This window comes from Hemitrygon akajei, chromosome 24, assembly GCF_048418815.1.
Source record: "Hemitrygon akajei chromosome 24, sHemAka1.3, whole genome shotgun sequence".
NCBI classification, from domain to species: Eukaryota; Metazoa; Chordata; class Chondrichthyes; order Myliobatiformes; family Dasyatidae; genus Hemitrygon; species Hemitrygon akajei.
In genome coordinates this window covers 6,307,269-6,330,832 of record NC_133147.1, presented here as the reverse complement: position 1 = coordinate 6,330,832, position 23,564 = coordinate 6,307,269, and the positions used below count along the sequence as shown (strand labels likewise).

The following is a 23,564-nucleotide window of genomic DNA, read 5'->3' as shown; positions in this document are numbered from 1 at the left end:
TAGAGGTTTGCGTAGATCTGGCACGCCATCTGAAACTGGCAAACTTCTCTTGATGCACAATGGAGTGAGTATCCTCACTGGTTGCATCACGGCCTGGTATGGAAACACCAACGCCTAGAGAAAGTGTTGGACACGGCCCAGCCCATCAGGTCAAAGCCCTCCCCACCTCCGAGTACATTCACAAGGAGTGCTGCACAAGAAAGCAACATCTGTCATGAAGGACCCCACCAACCAGGCCATGCTCTCCATCGGGCAGGAGGTCCTACACCACCAGGTTCAGGAACAGTCATTACACCTCAACCATCAGGCTCCTAAACCTAAAGGTGGAGAACTTCACTCACTCCAAAACTGAACTGATTCCACAACCTACAGACTCACTTTCAAGGACTCTACGACACATACATTCAGTGTAGCTCATTTATTTGCACATTGGTTGTTTGACAGTCTTTGATTATGATGTATAGTTTTTCATAAATTCTGTTGAATTTCTTTATTATAATGAAAATCCATGCAAGAAAATGAATCTCAAGTAGTCTATGGCGACATGTATGTAGTTTAATCACAAACTTACTTTGACTTTGAATTGGAAAACGTAGATCTTTACATACTACGTATATTGTATTACAAATGCAAATCGGAAAATATTAAAATTGAACAGTTAAGTCATCCAGGCAACTTTTTTGTGGTTTTCATACGTAATTACGGAAAGAGGAGGTCCCAAACGGGCACTCTTTGGCGTCGGCGGAGGCGGCTGACGCACGCTTGCGTGCCGGCCGACCGACTGGCCCGGGCGGAGGGATTGCGAGTGTGAGCAGACGCGGAGCGGCCGCCATCGGCCGCCGAGCCCGAACGAAGCCCCGAGCCGGGATCCGGCGGGTGGCAGTCGGTAGAGTTAACCCCTCTCTCTCTCCTCCTCCCTCCCGACTTCTCCTCGCCCTCATCCCCCGCAACCCCGGGAGTCAAACCCACCGCCAACGGAACCGGAGGTGAGGAAGGGGCCCCGCCTTACCGGCCGAGCGAACGACGTGCGGGGGAGGGGGCGGACTCCGACGGATGCCGCGGCCGGAGCGGCGGCTGATGACCCCGGAGTGACCCCCTCCCTCCTACCCACCCCACTGTGCGCGTACCCGCGCCCGTGACGTAAGCTCCCCTCCCCCTCGCGTGGACCCCCCCCCCCCAACCTCCAGCCGCCCCCACGGGGTCGCCAGATGTCGGAGTTCGAGGAGTTCGTGGCGCCGCCCGAGTGCCCGGTGTTCGAGCCGAGCTGGGAGGAGTTCGCCGACCCACTCGGCTACATCGCCAAGATCCGGCCGGTGGCCGAGCGCAGCGGCATCTGCAAGATCAGGCCGCCCCTGGTGAGTCAAGTGGGGAGCAATGGGGGAGGGGCGGTGGCACTGGGAGTGTGTTCCGGGATGGAGAGGTGGTGCTACCTGGAGTGTGTTCTGGCACGGAGATAGTGTGGTGCCAGGAGTGTGTTGTGGAATAGATAAGGGTGGTATCGGGAATCCATTCTGAAATGGAGAGGGGGTGTTACAGAGCTTGTGTTCCGGGATGGAGAGGTAGTGGTACCTGGAGTGTGTTGTGGAATAGATAAGGGTGTATCGGGAATCCATTCTGAAATGGAGAGGGGGTGTTACAGGGCTTGTGTTCCGGGATGGAGAGGTAGTGGTACCTGGAGTGTGTTCTGGAATAGATAAGGGTGGTGTCAGGAATCAGCTCTGAAATGGAGAGGTGATGCTACCTGGATGGAGTGTGTTCTGGCATAGAGAGAGTGTGGTACCAGGAGTATGTTGTGGAATGGATAAGGGTGATATCAGGAATCTGTTCTGAAATGGAGAGGTGATGCTACCTGGATGGAGTGTGTTCTGGCATAGAGAGAGTGTGGTACCAGGAGTATGTTGTGGAATGGATAAGGGTGATATCAGGAATCTGTTCTGAAATGGAGAGGGATGGTACAGGGATTGTGTTCTGGGATAGGGAGGGGTTCGTATCGGGAATGTGTTCCGGACTAGAGAAGGGGTGGTACTGGTGGTGTGTTCTAGGATGGAGAGGGAATGATACCAGGAGAGTGTTCTGAAATAAAGATGGGGCTGGTACTGGGAGTGTGCTCTGGAATAGAGAGAGGGGTGGTATGGCCTGTGTGTTCTGAGAGGGAGGGTGAGGGGTCACAACCATGAGTGTGCTCTGAGATGGAGGGGGGTGGTAACGGAAATGTGTCCTGGAATACGGAAGGGGGTGATACAAGGTTCGTGTTCCGGCAAGTGGTACTAGAATGGAGAGGTATTTGTACTTGGAGTGTGTTCTGGGATGGGAAGACTGTGGTATCAGGAGTGTTTTCTTGGATAGAGAGGTGGTGGTACTGTGAGTGTGAACTGGGATAGAGAAGGGGAGGAACTGCGGACTGTGCTTGGTGGTTTTGACTCCTGGAATTGCTGGGAGGGAGTAAGGAGGAGTTGGGGGAAGGGGAGAGAGGGTGTTGTACCAGCATTGAGAGGGGAAGGTACCTGGAATTGTAGTTGAAGAGAGAGATGGTAGTACTGAGGATGGAGAAGGGGTGATACCAGGGGTGTGTACTGGAATAGAGAGGGATGTTGGTACTAGGAATACTCACTGTGGTAGGAAGGATGTTCTGGGACAGAGGGGAGAGGGTATCTCCAGATCACAGTGGAATAGAGAAGTCAATAACCACTTGGGTAAAGAAGATATGGTACTGGGAATAATGAGTGGGATAGACAGCATCCCCAAGGCCTGGCTGTTCCTGGTGTTAGCAATACAAGCCGATGAGCACGCTTAAGGACAGAAGGGGAGGGTTGTTGAGGGATATATATACGGAGAGGGAGAGCGAGGTGGATGTGGGATCTACTTCATTAAGATCCAGCCGGGGGCTGAATGGGGTGGCAACTGCGAGGTCCAGCTATCGTTGGTCAGAAGCCACGCTAGGATGCTCAGGGATGGAGAGAGGGTGATACATACTGGGATAGAGAGGTTGGTTGATTGCCGGGATCTGGCAGGTTTCTGAGGCGGGGGAAACCAAAGAATCTGGCAGCCCATTGAAGCAAGGGAGGAAAAATTGAGGAGTTTGGGATGTGGTATATTGTTCAGGGCTTGAGAGGGTGTGGTACTGGATTTAAATGTTGGGGTAGTGTGGGTGCTATATTGGGCAGCAGAAATATCCATAAAATTGTGCTGAAAGGAGGGTGAGGTGGTTGGTTTGGATAGATAGCTTTAATGCTCATGGATAGAGAGGGGGTTAATCCCATTCCTATACATGGCGGTTTGAAGGGTGATGACACCCACATTCAGTGGGCAATCACATGTATCAGGGGATGGGCTGTGTGCTTGGTACTGTGGAGATTTCGGGATTGGGATGACTTCCCGATGCAAGCACACGGAAACCGGGATCAAATGGGGTTATTACCAAGTTGCACAGTGATGTGGGTGTTGTGACGTAGAGACAGAGGAAATGACACAGGTGTGTTTTTTTTTAACTGGGAGAATGATGTGGGCATTCCCGTAGCCCAGATCCGACTGGCTCGGCAAAAATCTAGTGCAAGAGGGCGAGGTGGTGTACAAGCAAAGAATGAACGGCGGTGGTGGTGCTAGTTATAAATGTTCGGAGGGGGTGCTGGGGTATCACGCTCAAGAATGGGTGGGGGTACATATTGAGAGTAGTGGATGGCAAATGTAGACTGCGGGGACATAATGCTCAGCGATAGTGAAGGAGTGAGGCATGTTCGTACAGAGACCATACTGATTATAGGGTTAGACATCAAGATGTTTCCATAAGAACATCTAACATTACATCACCAAGCAGGCCATTCAGCCCACAATATGGTGCCGACCTTTTAACCTGCTCTAAGATCAAGTCAGCCTTTGCTTGTACATCATCGTAGTGCCTACGTAATAATTTCTTAAGTGCCTCAGATGTATCTACCTCTACCACTAACACTGACAGCGCATTCCATGCACTCACCACCCTCTGTAAGATTTTTTAATTATCTTAAAAATATTGATATTAGAAAATTGTATTCTTACAATATCATTCCAAATACCCACCAGTCACTTTAAAAATGTTACCTCTGACATGCTTCTCTCCAATACTTTTCCCCCATACTTTCCTCCAATCCCCCTAAAATTATGACCCCTTCCGGCAGCCATGTGCGCCCTGGGAAAATGTCTCTGGCTGTTCGTAAGTCCTGCTTATGCGACTACTGATGCTGGGCAGACAATCTCTGAAGAGTATTGATGCTGGGTTCCCTCATCTTGTGAAAACACTACCCAGAAGAAGGAAATAGCAAAACACTTCTGTAGAATAATTTTCAAAGAACAGTCGTGGTCATAGGTGGACCATTATGGCCTATGTCATACAACACAGCACGTAATGAACTAGCGAATGGAAAAAGATAGCAAAAAATGAAGAAAATATTGAGGTCGCATCCATCGGTTCATTGTCCGTTCAGAAATGGGAAGATGTTTATATTCTCTGTTTGTGATTCAGTCTTCACATCTCCGTAGGGTAGCAAAATTGGACATTCATCACCCTTTGAGAAGTCCCACTCTCATCATCTTGAACATCTCTATCAAATCATCCATCTTTGCTCCAAAGAGAAAGTCCTGAGATTGCTCAACCTAAAACATGCTGTCCAATCCATGCAGCATCATGATAAATATCGTCTGTGCCTATTCTAAAGCTTCCATGGCCTTCCTGTAATGAGGCAACCAAAACTGAACACAGTGCTCCCAAGTTTGGTCTATTGGCGACCCAGGTTCAATTCCCACTGTTGTCATTAAGGCATTTGTATGTTTTCCCTGTGACTGCATGGTTTCCTCCGGGTGCTCTGGCTTTCTCCCACAGTCTAAAGACGTACCAGTTGGTAGGTTAATTGGTCATTGTAAATTGTTCCCTGATTAGGCTAGTGTTAAGTCATGGGTTCCTGGGCGGCGTGGCTCGAAGGTCCAGAAGGGCCCGTTCTGTGCTAAATCGCAATAGATAAACTCAGTTCCATTGACCAATGAAGGCCAACGTACTGTACGTCTTCTGCACCATGTGTCAACTTGCACAGCAACTTTGCGGGTTCTATGGGCTTGGACCCCAGGATCCCTCAATTCCTCCACACTGCTAAGAATCCTGCCATTAACCCTGTGCTCTGCCTTCAAATACAACCCTCCAAAGTGAATCTCTTCACACTTTTCTGGGTTGAGCTTGTCCTGCAGTGGAGGTGGGAGACTAGTTACAAGATTAGGACGCAGTCATTTATAACTGAGGTGGGACTTCTCACAGAGAGAGATGAATCTCCAAGTATGCTACTCTAAGGAATTTTGAAGACTGGATCAATCAGGGGATATAGAAAAATTGGTAATAAACATCTCTTCCTATTTCTGAATGGAGAATGAACCTGTGGACACTACCTCATTATTTTTTTCATTTTTTGCTCTTTTGTCCCACTCATTCGTTTGTCACATGCCATGTCATATGACGTGGGGATCATGGTCCATCCATGACCACGATTGTTCTTGGCAAATCATTCTACAGAAGTGGTTTGCCATTTCCTCCTTCTAGGCCAGTGTCTTTACAAGACAGGTGACCCCAGCTGTTATCAATACTCTTCAGAGATTGTCTGCCTGGCATCGGTGGCATAACCAGGACTTGATGTGTACCAGCTGTCCATACGACCATCTGCTCACGTGGCTTTCTATGACCCTGATTGGGTGTGGGGGGGGGGGGGGGGAAGGAAGGGTTAAGCAGGTGCTATACCTTACACATTTCCCGAGGGTGACCTGCAGGCTCTTGGAGGGGAGGAGCACCTTGTACCTCGTTTAGTAGAGATGTATTGCCTCCCTGTCACCCAAAATACTACTATTTTGCATTATCTATTTAATTTATCTTTTAACATATATTTATAGTTTTTTATTATTATGTACTGCTCCAAATCAATACATTTTGATGACATATGCCTGTGATTTTAAACCTGATTCAGTGGGGATCTGCTACAGAATAGCAGATGGACCACAGTCAGCTTGGCCAAAATCACGTTGGGTGTCTGCTCCTGCTGTTTTCTTGTCTATCAGAGTGGTGTTGGGAGCTAAAACACTCAGTCCCAGCTGGTTGTGTCCCAGCACAGAAGTGTCTGTTCTGTCCTGCTGAGATGAGGCAAAGGGCAAGGAGCAGTGGATTGGGAGGCACCAAGGTGAGCTCAGGAGAGAAACTTTGGACAGGGAGGATGGGAACCCTCAAAACACGAAGCAGAGAGAACTGTATGATCTGAAGATCCAGCCATCCCTGCTGAGCACGGGTTGTACTGGGATAGATTTTGGATAAGGTGGATGTGGAGAGGATATTTCCTATTTTGGGGAGTTGAGCATCGGAAAGCACAGCCTCAGAATAGTAGGATGCCCCTCCAGAACAGAGATGAGGAGGAATTTCTTTATCCAGAGGGTGGTGAATCTGTGGAATTCATTGCCACAGACGGCTTTAGAGGCCAAGTAAGTCATTGAGTATATTTAAAGCGGGGGTTGATAGGTTCTTGATTGGTCAAGTCATGGAGAGATACAAGGAGAATGGGGTTCAGAGAGATATTAAATCAGCTATGATGGAATGGCAGAACAAACTCTCAGGACCAAATAGCTGATTCTGCTCCCATGTTTTATGACTTGAATGTGGATCACTGGCATGGTAATAGTGTGCTGCCTAAGTTCTGGACACAGCCCAGGCTCCTGCAAACCAGCCTTCCCTCTCTGGACTCATCTACACTTCCCTCTGCCTTGGGAAAGCAGCCAACACAACTCATGACCCTTTCCACCTCAGATATTCCCTCTTTTCCCCTCTCCCACTGTGCAGAACATACTAACACTTGAGAGCATGTACTGCCAGGCTCACAGACAGCTTGTCTTATGGTCCATGATCTTATTAGCAACGGCGTTGGTAAGGTACGAGAGGGGAATGGGGTGTGATGTTTGAGGGGCAACAAGGAGTGAGAGCAAGGGTGAAAGAGGTAGATGGAGAGGTTTGAGACTGGTATTGAAAATGGGGAATTCACTGTTATTTATAGTTCAGTGATACTATAGTGGAGAATTGTTCCCACCAGCGTGGAAAGGATGCGATTCAGGCACTGCTTAGGGCTGGCAATGTTGGGACTGGAGTGTGGGTGATATTCCAGTGAGAGAGGGCCGGAGGTGGTTGAAGCAACAAATTTCACAACTTATTAAACCTATTCCCATCCTGGTATGGGGAGGGGGTGGGCAGAGAGGACGTGAGAACACAGGCTGTGAGTGCGAATAATATCAGAGAGACTGTGTGTACCACGGCTTGGTTACAGACAAGAGCCGATTTGAGGATACTTGGGACAGAGAAGCAGGACTGGCAGATAGAGGGGAGGAGAATATTCTGGACCTTCAATTGGAAATAAACTGGTGCACTGGGACCGAGAGTGAGGAGGATGAGTTGAAAGAGGTGTACAAGATGTCCTCCACTCTTCAAGAACGGAGAGAGGCAGAAGAAAGGAAATCATAGGCCAGTTAGCCTGAACTCAGAGGTTGGGAAGATGTTGGAGTCGATTGTTGAGGATGTGGTTTGAGGGTACTTGGAGGCACATGATAGAATAGGCCGTAGTCAACATGGTTTCGTCAAGGGAAAATCTCGCCTGACAAATCTGTTGGAATTCTTTGAAGAAGTAACAAGCAGGATAGACAAAGGAGAATCTGTGGATGTTGTGTTCTTGGGTTTTCAGAAGGCCTTTGACAAGGTGCCACACGTGAGGCTGCTAAGCAAGCTATGAGCCCGTGGTATTATAGGAAAGATTGTAGCATGGATAAAGCAGTGGTTGGTTGGCACGAGGCAAAGGGTGGGAATAAAGGGAGCCTTTTCTGGTTGGCTGCTGGTGACTACTGGTGTTCCACAGCGGTCTGTATTGTGACTGATTGTTTTTATGTTCTATGTCAATGATTTGGGTAATAGAGTTGATGGCTTTGCTGCAGAGCTTTGCTGCCCAGAGCCTGGACTGACACCAACTTACTGTGCCTATTGTCTTGTTTATTATTTATTGTAATGCCTGCACTGTTTTGTGCACTTTATGCAATCCTGGGTAGGTCTGTAGTCTAGTGTACTTTTTTTTTCTGTGTTTTTACGTAGTTCAATCTGGTTTTTATACTGTTTCATGTAGCACCATGGTCCTGAAAAACATTGTCTCGTTTTTACTGTGTACAGTACCAGCAGTTATGGCCAAAATGACAATAAAAAGTGAGTTGAGATGATATGAAGATTTGAGGGGCATTTGAGGAAATAGTGAGGCTACAGGTGGACAGATTCAGAGAATGGGAAAAGTTGCAGATGGAATACAGTGCTGGGCAGTGTATCGTCGCACACTTTATTAGAAGAAATGAAAGGGTTGAATATTTTCTAAATGGAGAGGGAATACAAAAATCTGAGATGCAAAGGGATTTGGGAGTCCTTGTACAAGATTCCCTAAAGGTTAATTTGCAGGTTGAGTCTGGTGAGGAAGGCAAATGCGATGTGAGCATTCATTTTGAAGGGACTAGAATATAAAAACAAGAATGTAATGTTCATGTTTTCTAAAGCACTGATGAGGTCTCACTCAGTGTATTTGAGCAGTTTTGGGCTCCTTATCTAAGGAAGGGTGTGCTGAAGCTGGAGTGGGTTCAAAGGAGATTCACATAAGTGCAAACACGAGGAAATATGCAGATGCTGGAAATTCAAACAACAACACACACAAAATGCTGGTAGAACACAGCAGGCTAGGCAGCATCTATAGGAGAAGTACTGTCGGCACATTTCCCCCTCCCCCCACTCTTTCAAATCTCTTACTATCTTTCCTTTCGGTTGGTCCTGACGAAGGGTCTCGGCCCGAAACGTCGACAGTACTTCTCCTATAGATGCTGCCTAGCCTGCTGTGTTCTACCAGCATTTTGTATGTGTTGTTGTTCACATAAGTGATTCCAGGATGACACTGCTTGTCATATGAAGACCATTTGATGGCTCTGGGCCTGTATTCACTGGAATTCAGAAGAGTGTGGAGTGACCTTATTGAAACCTGTTGAATGTTGAAAGGCCTTGATTGGGTGGATGTGGAGAGGATGTTTCCTATGATGGGGGAGTCTAAGGCCAAAGGACACAGTCTCAGAATGGAGATGAGACTTCTTTAGCTGGAGGATAGTGAATCTGTGGAATTCATTGCCACAGGCAGCTGTGGAGGCCAAGTCATTGGATGTATTTAAGGCAGAGGTTGATAGATTATTGATTGGTCAGGGTATGAAGGGATACAGAGAGAAGGCAGGAGATTGGGGCTGACAGGAAAAATGGATCAGCCATGATGAAATGTTAGAGCAGACTCGATGGGCCAAATGGCCTAATTCTGCTCCTGTACCTTATGGTTTTATGGTCTTATGGTCTAAGATAATAGATCAGTTGAACAGTCAGAGACTTTTTCCCAAGGCTAATACGAAAGAGCATAGTATTTCGGTGATTGGAGGAAAATATGGTGGGGGGTTCATCAGAGATAAGTTTCTAGCACAATGATGGGAGAGTGGAACACACTGCCAGTGGTGGTAGCAGAGGACATTTATTAGGGACATTTAAGGAACTTATAAATGGATGATAGAAAACTGGAGGGCTATATAAGAGGGAAGGGTTAGAATGATCTTAGAGTAGGTTATAATAATTTGAGTAGAGTAGCACAATAATTTGGACTGAATGGTCTGTGGGGAAGCAATGTTCTATGTTAACACCAAGGGCCTAGATTCTGATACTAGGATGCAGAGGGTAAATTTGGGGAATAGCACCTGGAAAATTAGTGAGAGAGTGTCCCTCCAGAATCTAATCCTTCCCCCCCCCCCCCCAGTGAGAGAGGGGTTCCTATGAAATCCCATCCTCTTCCCCCAGTGAGAGGGTGGAGGGGGAAAATAATAGGGTATAAGGGGGGGCAAAATAAAAAATCTTCTCTCCCCCTCCCTCTCCCTCCCCCCTCCCCCAAACACACTGCTGCTACACCCCATGTAGCGGTGTGGGGTGGGGTGGGCTGGAATATGACTGAGTGGCACAGTGGTTACATGCAGAGTTGAGATGGTGGTTGCGGGATCGATGACTGACGTCAGGAGTAATAAGAATTCAAAGGATAAAGCTGTGAATGAGATCGGGAATGGTGTGGCTGGTAATGAGGTCCCTGCTGCCCCTGCCCTGGGCAGTGCCATTCCTTGTACATTGGGTCATTCTTTTCTCACCCCAATACATTTCTGACCCACTGCTCTAGCATTTTTCTGTCCCCTTTTGCATCTCTGGCACATTGTGAATGCTCTACTATGTTTCTGGCATGTCTTTGCTACTCCCTCACCCCCACCAATTCATCTCCTGTATGTTTTGCATTTTTTATCCATTTGCATTTCCTGCACAATTTCACCCTCTTACATGCTCATGTTGTAACTACTGCCTCTTATCTGTCATTCTTGCACTCTCTGCTCTCATTGCATTTCCTGCATGCCACATCTCCATCCTTTGCTACAAATCTGGCGCACCGTCTCCCCACCTGGAGCTCTTATTCCTGCATGCCTTCTCTCTGTCCTATGCTACAGATCAGGCACATCATCTCTCTGCTCTGTCCCGCGTTGCAAATCCAGCGCACCACCTCTCTTCCCCTACTGCAATTTCTGTGCGCTGCCTCTCCACCACGCACTGAGACTCCTGATCACCGCCTCTCTGCCCCACTTTTCCCCATATCACATTACCTGGATGTCTTCTCTGCCTCTTCCCCAGCAGTGTGTTTCCTGCACACAGATTTTCTTCCCGTCTTTAACACGAGGTATTGGTGGGTCAGCATGGAGAGCCCAGTCCATGTCCCATTGGACTGATGGGCCAGTTGGGTATCTCTCCTCAAAATAGCTCTTGCAACATTCCTGTTTGGTTCCCAGTGGTGAGTTGCTTTGCATTTTTGTGTGTTAAGTTTTCAAATTGAGACTGTCTAATGTGTCAGTAATTGAGATTTGAATCTATCAGCATTGCCACCTAGGAATGGCTTTCTGTCACAAAGCATCAGTAAGGACATGTCCTCTTGAGGACAAAGATGAGTTACATTATCTTGCAAATTTTGTTGACTTGCGTGGTTCCGTATGTGTTCTGCATTTCGCCGCAGTGGAGTAGCACATTTGCCTTTGCGCTTACTTGGAAAGTATTGCGACTCTGCCTTGTCTTAAGTGCATTTAAAATTGTCTTCTGCCAATGTAGTGCTTTTCTACAGCTGAAGTGAAGTCTTATCCCATATTTAGATATTCATTGGTTTGTAGATGGAAGAGGGGAGCATAAGTCTTTACCTCTCACCCTTCTCTCTCTTGAGTTTAACTTTGGAAAGAGTTCTCTTTTAGAGCCATATTGCATGGAAGAAGGCCCTCCACGAGTCGTTCATTGATTCTATAATAGTTATTGGATTTATTGAGAATGTCAGCAAGAAAATCAATCTCAGGATTGTATATGGTGACATATGCAGTGCCTTGTGAAAATATTCAGCCCACAACTCTTTATACACATTAATGAGTATCACAACCAGGGATTTTGATCCATTTAACTGAGTATTTTTATTTGTGAATCACATGCTCCTTTATTCACAGTCAGCCCAAAAAAAAAACAGAGGAATTTATAAAGCATGAAAACTAAAAATTCAAAACCTGAAATGTCGGCAGTTCCGAAGTGTTTATCCCCCTTTGCTCAGTACTTCATTGAACCACCTCTCACAGCCATTACTGCCAGTAGTATTTTTGTTTAATTCTCTATTAGCTTTGTACAGATCGATGGAGCAAGATTTGCCCTTTTCTCGCAGAATTGCTCAAGCTGTGCCAGGTAGTTGGAGAGTAATGATGGACAGCAATCTTGAGGTTTTGCCAGAAATGTTCGATTGAGTTCAGGTCAGGATTCTGACCGATGCCACTTGAGGACATCAATGTTCTTCATTTGAAGCTGCTCCATGGTTGCTCTGGCAGCATGTTTTGGGTCGTTGTCCAGTTTAAGCTTCCTGGCAGAGACTAGCATGTTTTTATCCAAGGTCTCTCTGTATTTAGCAATTTAGCCATCAATCCTGACCAGATTTCCAGTCTCTGCTGCTGAAAAGCATCCTCAGAACATGATGCTACCTCAGCCATACTCTACAGTAGGAATGGTGTCCAGTGAGATGGTCCCCATGCATTTTGTCCATCTCTGTCTTGACCATGTTGTTTGGTGGGATAGTCCTATCATCCTATGTTTGACCCATAGCCCCCTCAACTATGTTGCCCAGTGGGATGGTCCCATTTTCTGCTGTTTGACCCATAGCCCTCTCAACTGTGTTGCCTGGTGGGATGGTCCCATTTTCTGCTGTTTGACCCATAGCTCTCTCAACTGTGTTGCCTGGTGGGATGGTCCCATTTTCTGCTGTTTGACCCATAGCCCTGTCGACCATGTTGTTCGGTGCGATAGTTCTATCTTGTGTTTGACCCATAGCCCTGTCGACCATGTTGTTTGGTGGGATAGTCCTATCTTGTGTTTGACCCATTAGTCCTGTAAATGCTTTCCATCCATGTACTTATTGAAATGTTTTTCAAACATGGTTGCCTTATTATTTATGAAACAGTACACAACACCGTTTGCATGAAGAGGTAATTTAAAATCTCTTGCCTCTGATCTGAAACTTTTGCCCTTCTGTTATAGCACCCTCTCCCTGAGGAAAAGACCCTCACTCTGTCTATATGCCTCATGATCTTCTATACCTCTGTCAGTTTACCTCTCAAAGGGAATAAAGTCATGGTCTATTCAGACCAGACCCCCAACTCCAGGCATCATCTCTTCTATACTGTCTCTCTGAATTAATAACACCATTCTCATAATGGTGTCTTACATTTCATTACAAATACTCTTCATCTCATGTTCTCTATTGGTTATTTATTATTATTTATTTTCTTGTTGTATTTTAAGTATGCCTGCAAGAAAAATAACTGAGTTGTATACAGTGATGTATACAGTGCCTTGTAAAAGTATTCTGCCCCCAACCCTGTGTTCACATAAATGACTATTACAGCCAGGGGCTTTGATCAATTTAACTGAGAATTTTTACTTGTGAATCACATGCTCCTCTTTTTACAGGGGAGTCCAAAAAACTTTAAATTGTAAAGCATGAAAAACTAAAGAAATCAAAACCTGAAATGTCAGCTGTTCAAAAGTATTCATCCCCCTTTGCTCAGTATTTAGTTGAACCGCCTCTCGCAGCTATTACAGCCAGTAATCTTTCTGGATTAGTCTCTAGTAGCTTTGCCCATTCCTCTTTGCAAAATTGTTCAAGCTGTGCCAGGTTCGTTGGGAAGTGGCAGTGGATAGCAATCTTGACATTTTAGCGCAGAGTTAAGGTCAGGATTCTGACTGGGTTACTCAAGGACATCAGTTTTCTTCATTTGAAGCCATTCTATAGTTGCTCTGGCAGTGTGCTTTGGGTTGTTGTCCTGACAAAATTCCTTCCTAGTCTAAGCTTTCTGGCAGAGGCCAGCAGGTTTTTATTTAGGAGCTCTCTGTATTTATCAACATTCGTCTTCCCATCAATCCTGACCAGATTTCTAGTCCCTGCTACTGAAAAGCATCCCCTAGTGTGATTGTCTTGGCTCAAAACATCAACTTCTGCCTAGTCTGCTGAGTTGCTGTGGCATTTTGTGTGTGTAGCTCCCATAGGATGATACTTCCACCATACCTTACAGTAGGAATGGTGTTACTGGGCATACCTGCAGCATTAGATTTACGCCACACCTGCCGCTTAGTGTTGAGGCCAAAAAAATCCACTTTAGTCTCATCCAACCCCATGACCTTCTAAGTGAAGCTCTGCACAGTCTTTACGGGCAAGGATATGCTTTATTTTCCAGCCAGGGCTTCTTCCTTGACATCTTTTTTCTGTAAGGCATTAAGAGATTGTGGAGCCATGAACTTCATCTCCACTTTCAGCCACTGACTACTGCAGCAGAGTTAGTGATTGTTGACTTCACAGCAGCCTCCCTTGCAAGTGCCTTGCCAGCGACTAAGTTTAGAAAGGTGGCCTGATTTTTTGTGATGGTCTTGTACCCTTCCTCAGATTTGTGCTTCTCTATCATTTCCCTGACTTGTCGTGAATGCTCTTTGGTGTTGAAATCTACCATAGGGTTAGATCTTACAGAATTCATTGAAAACAGGCGATGCTCCAATTTTCTAGAACAACAAATTAGGTGAGTAGGTAAGGTAATATACTGCTATTGAGAAAAGTTACCATAGTAATTACAAAGGCAATGAATACTTTTTCAGCTTCACAATCTTGGTTTACAATTTTTAGTAAGTTGTTAACTGGTTTTGGAATTTTGTTCTTTTGATTTGACCTGATACAGTGTTTTGTAGATTAGCTTAAAAATCCTACTTCAATGTATTTTAAATTTAGAAAATAAGATTGTAAAATATGAAAATAGTTGTGAGGGCTGATTATTTTTCCAAGGCACTGTACATGATGGAGTTCAGGATGGCGCGATATTGTTGAAGGCTAACAATGAACACTGAATGGTCTGGATACAATGGACGTGGAGAGGATGCTTCCAGTAGTGGGAGAGTCTAGGACCAGAGAGCATACTCTTAGAATAGAGGCACTGAGATAAGGAGGAATTTCTTCAGCCAGAGGGTGGTGAATCTGTGTAATTTGTTGCCTCAGAGGGCAAGTCATTGGGTGTATTTAAGGCTGAGATTGATAGGTTGTTGATTGGTAAGGGGGTTAGGGTCATGGAGAGAGGGCAGGTGAATAGGGATAGAAGGGAATCAGAGAAGGTTGAATGGCGGAGCAGACTTGATGGGCTGAATAGACTAATTCTCCTGTATCTTATGATTTCCATCCATCTAGTCCCAGTTTCCTACGTTCAGCCCTTATCCCTCCATGTACCAGGCCAAGTCACTGGGTATATTTAAGGCAGAGGTTGATAGATTCTTGATTAGTCAGGGCATTGAGGGTTATGGGGAAAAGGCATGAGATCAGGGCTGAGAGGGAAATGGTTCAGCCATGATAAAATGGCAGAGAAGACTCAATGGGCCAAATGGCCTAATTCTGATCCTCTATCTTATGGTCTTAAATGATGCTGTTTTACCACTTCCTCTGGCAGCTCATTCCATACACTCACCACCTTCTGTGTGAAAAAGTTGCCCCTCAGGTCCTTTTTTAATCTTCCCTTCTCACACCCTAAACCTGCACCCCCCACCGCCTCGGACTCCCATACACTAGGGAAATTACTTATCCATCTTTTAACTGTACCTCTCATAGGTTTAAACACTTTGATAAGGTTGACCCTTGGTAATGGTGTCTCATGGGACTGTAAATCACGGACAGATTTAGCATTCTATTGAATAGGTTGGTACCCTGCGTGTTGATGGTCTGACCAATAGCAGTGCTTGATTGTTGGAGTGGTGGGGAAGAGTGGAGAATGGGTGATGGAAGTGACCATTCAGGATGGTTGGCGACCTCCACCAACTGGCTGTAAATCCTGGGCAATTTGCTTCCTGGTTTATGTTCTCCTTTGTTTCCCATTGGCCTGGCCACAGCTCACAAGTGGTGCCACATCTCAGTACCAATAAGCCAGAGTCATTCAAGTTATCTTGAGCCTTTGACTAGATAGAACATTGCGGGTAAGTACAGGTCCTTCAGCCCATAAAGTTGTGCCAACCTCTTAGCCTATTCTAAGATCAATCTAACCTTTCTCTCATACATAGCCCTCTTTTTTTTTCTATCTTCCATGTGCCTATCTAAGAGTCTTCTAATATATCTGTTTCTACCACCACCCTTGCAGGGTATTCCATGCACTCACTGCTCTCTGTGTAAAGGTCTTAACTCTGACATCCCTCTTGTACTTTCCTCCAATCATCTTAAAATTATTCTCCACCCCCCCCCCCTCCCCCCCACATTAGCCATTTCTGCCTTGGGAGAAAAAAGTCTCTGGCTAACAACAACCGTCAACAAACTTAAACATGACATTGGAGTTTTACTCTAAATATAAAGCGTGTAGAGCATGGGGCTAAGCATACAGCCTTGTGCTGATGGGGGTTGTGGATGAGATGTTGCCAATCTGAACTGACTGGGGTCTGCAAAATGAGGAATTAGAAGATCCAATTGCACAAGGAGGTTCTGAGGCCAAGGACTAAAAGTTTTGAGTGTATAATTCTGTTGAATGCCAAGCTGTAATCAATGAAGATCATCCTGATGTATGCATCTTGACTATCCAGTTATTCCAGGTTTGAGTGAAGAACCAATGAAAATGGCATGTACTGTTGATCTGTTTTGACAGTAGGCAAATGGGAGCGGATCTAAGTCACTTGTCAGTCAGGAGTTGATAAGTTTCATGACCAGCCTCTCAAAGCACTTCTTCATAATACATACAAGTGCTGCTGGACGATAGTCATTGAGACGGGTTATCACATTCTTCTTGGGAGACCAGTATGATTGAAATTTGCTTGAAGCAGGTGGATACCTCATGCTCCTGAAGCGAGCGTTTTAAGATATCAGTGAACACTCCAGCCAGTTGATTAGCATAGATCGTAAGGGCTGGGCCAGGTGCTTTCTGTGGGTTCACCCTCCTAACGGGTGCTCTCACATCGGCCTCTGAACAATCACCTTAAAATGATGCCCGCTCATATTAGCCTGGGAGTAGGTCTCTGGTTATCCACTTGATCTATGCCTCTTATCACCTCTATCAGGCCACCTCTCATCCTCCTCTTCTCCAAAGAGAAAAACCCTAACTTAAGCTTGAACTAAGCATCCAGTTCTGAAACGTGCTTGTGTGGTTCAGGGTTCCAGGGATCTCAGCTTCTAATGCATCAGATCTGATCAGTTTATTGTCATTTACACCAGAGCACAATGACATTCCTTGCCCCATAGGAAGCTCACCAAGAACAGCGAATGGTATTCTGCAGATGCAGATGCTGGAAATCCAGAGTTACACACACAAAATGCTTGAGAAACTCGGCAGGTCAAGTAGCGTCTATGGAGGAGAATAAACAATTGATGTTTCAGGCCAAGAACCTTCATTAAATCTGGAAAGGAAGGGGGTAGAAACCAGAATAAGAATCCATATGAGAGGAATAAACAGTTGATGTTTCAGGCCAAGAACTTTGATCAGGATTTGTAAGTGGGGGGGGGGGGGGGGGGGTTCAGAAGCTTTCCTTTCTATTGTATTTTTATAGTCACATGTTGTGAGTTAGTGTCAATCTCTGTTTTGCAAGCCATCCATACAGACCATTTCATATCAGTACATTGATGATTAGTTGTTGTAACTTGTCCTATGACTAGGTTAGGGTTAAGTAGGTGGGTTGCTGGGTGGTGCGGCTTGTTGGGCTGGAAGGGCCAGTTCTGAGTAAATAAAATAATATAATGGAAAAACAATAACAGAATGCGGAATAATGTAGAAAGTTACATAATGTTACAGAGAAATGGTCCTGCACTCCACTAAGTCATGGGAGCTGAATTAGGCCACTTGGCTGATTGACTCTGCACTGTTCCATCATGGCTGACAAATTATCCCTCGGAACCCCATTCTGCTTTCTCCCTGTAACCTTTCAAGCCTTGACTAACCAAAGTCCTATCAACCTCCATTTTTAATATACGCAATGACTTGGCCTCAGCTGTCTGTGGCAATAAATTCCACAGATTTACCACCCTCTGGCTAAAGAAATTCCTTCTCATCTCTATTGAGATGGACAACCCTCTATTTTGAGGCTGTGCCCTCTGGTCTTAGACTCACCTGCTATTGGAAACACATCCACTCTATTTAGGTCTTTCAATATTCGATAACTTTCAATGACATGCCCCTTCATTCTTCTAAATGCCAGCAAATATAAGCCCAGAGCCATCAAACACTGCATATTTTAACCCCTTTATTCCCGGAATCATTCTCATGGACCTCCTCTCCAATGCCAGCATATCTTTTAGAGAAAGGGCCCAAAACTGCTCACAACACTCCAGCGCGATATGACCAATGCCTTAAGAAAGCCTCGGTGTGACCTCCTTGATCTTACATTGTAGTCCTCTTGAAATGGGTGCTAGTTTTGCATTACCACCGACTCAACCTGCAAGTTAACCTTTATGGAATCCTGCGCAAGGACTTCCAAGTCCATTTGCACTGCTGATTTTTTCAGTTTTTTTCTCATTCAGAAAACAGTCTACTCCTTCTAGCAAAGCGCATGACCATACATTTCCCTACATTATGTTCCATCTGCCACTTCTTTGCCCATTCCCCCAATTTGTCCAAGTCCTTCTGTAGCCTCCCTGCTTCCTCAGCACTACCTGCCCCTTCATCTGACTTTGTGTCGTTTGCAAACTCGGCCATAGAGCTATTAGTTCCATTATTCAGATCATTGACATATAAAAAGAAGTGGTCACGGTAACAACTGCTGTGGAACAACACTGGCCACTGGCAGCCAATCAGAATAGACCCCCTTTATTCTGCCTCTTTGCCTCCTGCCAATCAGCCAATCTCCTATCCATGGTATTATCTTCCTTGTAGTACCACAGGCTCATATTAAGCAGCCTCATGTGCAGAACCTATGTCAAAGGCCTTCTGAAAGTCCAAGTAAACAACATCCACTGCCTCAACCTGCCTATTATTTCCACAAAGAATTCTAACAGATTTGTCAGGCAAGATTTCCTCCCAACAACTCAGGTCAGGCTAACTGGCCTATAATTTCCTTTTTTCTGCCTCCCTCCCTTAGGGAGTGGAGTGAATTTGCATTTTTTTTCAGTCCTCTGGAACCCTTGTAGAATCCAGTGATTCCTGAATCATCTCTTCAGCTGCCTCTTTCAGAACCGTGAGGTGTAGTCCATCTAGTTCAGGTGACTTACCTACCTTAAGACCTTTCAGCTTCCCAAGCACCTCCTCCTTAGTAATAGCAACTGCACTCACTTCTACCCCCTGACACTTTCAAATTTCTGGGGTACTGTTAGTGTCTTCCACAGTGAAGGCTGATTCAAAATACAGTAAGTTTGTCCACCATATCTTTGTCCCCATTACTACCTCCTCAGCGTTATTTTCCAGTGGTCTAATATTCATTCTCTTTATCTGTTTATATATCTAAATAATTATTGGTATTCTCTTTGGTGTTGGCACGTGGCCAAGTGGTTAAGACGTTCGTCTAGTGATCTGAATGTTGCTAGTTCGAGCCTTGGCTGAGGCTGTGTGTGTGTCCTTGAGCAAGGCACTTAACCACACATTGCTCTGCGACGACACCGGTGCCAAGCTGTATGGGTCCTAATGCCGTTCCCTCGGTGATGTGGAGAGGGGAGACTTGCAGCTTGGGCAACTACCGGTCTTCCATAAAAGAAAACCTTGCCTAGGCTTGTGCCCTGGAAACTTTACAAGGCACAAATCATGGTCTGTCAAGACTAACGGAGGCCTACTACTACTACTCTCTTTGATAGTAATGGCAAACTAGCCTTCATATTTCACCTTTTCTCTTTGAAAGGTGAAATATCGTTGTCTTCTGTTGGTTTTTAAAAGCTTCCCAATCCTCTTCCCACTTTGCTCTATTATATGCCCTCTCTTTTGATTTTATGGTGTCTTTGACTTCCCTTGTCAAACCCTGTTGCCTCATCCTCTCTTTAGTGCAAAGGGAGAGTTTGGCCACGGTGGATGGTTATCTCTAGAACACAGGAGAATGTATTGTGGCCTCATGGAAGGTTATAAAATCATGAGGAGCATGGATTAATGCTATGACAGTCATAGTATTTTCTCTAGGATTGTTGAGTTTTAAAGCTCGAGGACCCAGATATAAGAGAAGTTGGTGAATAAACTATCAGAGGAAATGGTCGAGGCATGTGCATCATCATCGTTATGTGCCGTGTCATATCACGGTCTCGTGGCCATGATAGTTCTTGGCAAATTTTTCTGTAGAAGTGATTTGCCATTGCCGCCACCTTCTTACAAGACGAGTGACCCCAGCCACGATCAATACTCTTCAGAGATTCCCTGCACCAGCTGCTCATACGACCATCCACCGCTTGTTCCCATAGCTCACATGATCCTGATCTGAAAGGTGGGGTTTTAAGCAGGTGTTACACCTTGACCTGCAGTCTAATGGAGGGAAGGAGCACCTTGCACTTCTTTTGGTAGAGATGTATCACCAGCCCATGAGGCAGGTGCAGTTGGAACATATAGGAGGCATTTGGATGAGTATATGGAGGGGGGATTTTTGGGGGGTTATGGGATGAATGCAAGCAACAGGGACTAGCAGAGGGGATACTGTGGTCTTCATGGATCGGTTGGCCTGAAGGTCCTGTTTCCGTGCTGACAGCAAGCCCGTGAAAGAGAAGAAAATGACTTTGATTTGAATGTAGTGGGGGAGTCTAGGTCCAGAGGTGACAGCCTTAGAATAGAAGGACGTACCTATGGAACAGAGATGAGGAGTTCCTTTTGCCAGTGGGTGGTGAATTTGGGGAATTCATTGCCACAGATGGCTGTTGAGTCCAAGTCATTTGGTATATTTGAAGCGGAGATTGTTGGGTCTCAGTCAGGGCATCAAAGGTTGCTCGGAGAAGGCAAATGAATGAGGTTGAGAGGAATAATAAATCAGCCATGATTGAATGGCAAAGCAGACTCGATGAGCCTTATGGTCTAATTCTGCTCTGGCATCTTAGGGTTTTAAATGGATGAACCCACATTTTAAACAGGGACCCTTAGTTTCAGATTCTCGTAGTTTACAATGGGATGTTGAGAGAATGCAGAGCTAGGCTGAGAAATGGCAGATAAAACTTTGGAAGGTTGAACTTGATGTCAGATACAGGGTTAATGGCAGGATTCTTAGCAGTGTGGAGGAACAGATCCCCATCCATAGATCCCTCAGAGTTGCCGCGCAAGTTGATAGGGTGGTTAAGAAAGTGTATGGTGTGTTGGCCTTTGGTGGATTGAGTTCAATGTTGCATAAAACCCTGGTCAGACCACACGTGAAGTATTGTGTTCAATTCTGAAAGATGTAGAAGCTTTAGGGAGGGTGCAGAGATTTACCAGTGTGCTGTCTGGATTAGTGAGCATGTTTTATGAGGAAAGATTGAGTTAGCTGGGGCTTTTTCCTCTGGAGTGAAGGAGGGTGAGAAGTGACTTGATAGAGGTGTACAAGATGATCAGAGGTATAGATTGAATGGACAACCAGAGACTTTTTCCCAGGGTGGAAGTGGTTAGTACAAGGGTGCATAATTTTAAGGTGATTGGAGGAAAGTATAGGGGGGAATGTCAGAGGTAAGTTTTTCCACATAGCGAATGGTAGGGGCCTGAGGTGGGAGAGGACAGACACATTAGGTATGTTTCAGAGACTTGTAGATGGGCAAATGGATGAAACAAAATGGAGGACACCATAGGAAGGGAGGGTTAGAATGCTCTTAGAGTAGGTTAAAGCTTCAGCACATCATCAAGTACTGCGTAAAACTCTTCTATGTCCAGTTTTCCCAAAGTGAAGCAGCCCCTCCACATCCACACTATAGAGACTCCACTCTCATACTCACCCCTCCATTTGGTCTAAGTTGCAAAGGGAGGTACTTGTTCAGTCAAGAAGTGCTGGATGAGATCTGAGGATTAAGAGGGGTTTTAAAAGCAGGTTAATAAAACACTGCAGATGCTGGAAATATGAAGTAAAAAATCAAGTGCTGGGAACTCTCAGTAGATCAGGCAGCATCTGTGGAGGGAGAAACTGTTTTCAAGTAGGTGACCCAGAGAGGAATGAGAAAAAAGATGATCGTAGTTTTGATTTTTTTTATATATGAGTGGTAATTGTTGTCTTCACTCTGAGATTGTTAAATGTTAATTAATTAAAGTTGATCAGGACTATGGCTGAAAATCAAACAAACAGAGCTGGTTTACGGCTCAGCCAGGCAATTAGCTCCAACGTTCACTCCTAATCCCCTGTTTGGGAGCTCGGTGTTGAGAGGAGTGGAATCATTTCAGTTGATTCCCAACAGGGCAGTAAGCTCTGATGTTTGCTCCTAATCATCCGCTTGGGAGCTCGGTGTTGAGAGGAGTGGAATGATTTCAGTTGCCCTCCTGTGTTGAGCTCAAGTAGATAATGTGTCCTCTTTTGGATGTGAATTGCCCACATAGCCCAGTTAGACCTTCCTTGTGCTACATGCTAAAGAGATATCCTGTCCCCAGCGCTGATCGTACCCTCAACACGCATCATGCAAAAAGTAGAATGTGGCATTATAGCAGGCGGTCTCCTCAGCCTCCTTCATCTTCTATCAGGCTTCATGCTGGCCTCTCCTTATTTCTCTTTAAATATTTATTCTTCTGACATTCCCTCGCCCACCCCTCCACCTCTCCCTCTCTGATCTCTCTCTCTCGCGCTCTCTCTCACCTGTGTAGCTCTGTGACTCTAACAATAATGGGCTGCAGATCCTGAGTGCCAGAGACAAGTCTGAAGTGTTCACAACGGAGTTCAGCTGTCCCACCTGTACAGTCATAAAACATTTGTTTTTCTCTGATCCCACTCTCTGTCTGATCCATACAGCTTTGTTGTGAACACTCTAACCACAGCTTTAGCACTCAGAGTCTGCAACCCATTATTGTTAGAGTCAGTCACAGAGTTCAGCTGTCCCACCTGTACAGTGTCCTACCTGCCCTCACTGTTTCTTCCATTAGACGTTTTGATGGGGAGAGTTAATTTTAAGTTGCTGTCAATGCTGATGTGAGATGTTAGTCTCGATAGACCATGGATTTGCACCTTGGAAAGTATCCAGGGCACAAGCCCGGGCAAGGTTTTTTATGGAAGACCGGCAGTTGCCCAAGCTGCAAGTCTCCCCTCTCCACGCCACCAATGTTGTCCAAGGGAACGGCATTAGGACCCATACAGCTTGGCACCGGTGTTGTCGCAGAGCAATGTGTGGTTAAGTGTCTTGCTCAAGGACACACGCGCAGCCTCAGCCAAGGCTCGAGTTAGCGACCTTCAGATCACTAAGACGTGTTGGCCACGTGCCAACACTGATGTGAGATAGTAGGGGGAAGAAGGGCTGTGTAGCCTAGGGGGTGAAGGCCCAGCAACCACATCCACAACAATCTGTCACTGGCAAAGCCCACACCACCCACTCCATCCAGGACGTGCCCTCTTCTCACCACCATTGGGAAGGAGCTCGCACACCACCAGGTTTTAGAACAGTTTTCACCTTTCAACCATATGTAGGTAACTTCACTTGCCTCAAACTGAACTTGTTCCATGACCTACAGATTCACATAGAAGAACTCTTTACAACTCATGTTCTCAGGATTATATTTATTTGCATGGTTAGTCTTTCACACGTTGGTTATTTGTCAGCCTTTGTACAGCTTTTCATAAAATTCTATCGTATTTATTTCTTGTAAATGGCTGCTAGAAAATCAGTCTCAAGGTAGTATATGGTGATGTGTATGTCCTTCGCTGATAAATTTAGTTTGCCCTTTGAATGTTTGATATGATGCCGCCTTCTAGATCCGATGTTGCTGTGGGAGGCACAGTAGCGTAATGGCCAGCGGTTGATTAGAAGATTGCGGTTCAGTTCCCATCTGTCTAATGAGTCTGTGTGTTCTCCCCATGACCA

General features: G+C 45.6%; 1 protein-coding gene across 2 annotated transcripts in view; it reads left to right on the top strand.

Moving 5' to 3' along the window:
• The first annotated feature begins 761 nt into the window (after positions 1-761).
• The window catches only part of kdm5c (lysine demethylase 5C), a 136,908-nt gene continuing 114,105 nt past the window's right edge, over positions 762-23,564 (top strand). For both annotated transcript variants that reach the window (XM_073028265.1, XM_073028264.1), the window contains exon 1: positions 762-1,355. In XM_073028265.1, coding sequence (XP_072884366.1) covers positions 1,209-1,355 — 147 coding nt within the window. In that variant the 5' untranslated portion in view covers positions 762-1,208. The remainder of the gene's footprint in view (positions 1,356-23,564) is intronic.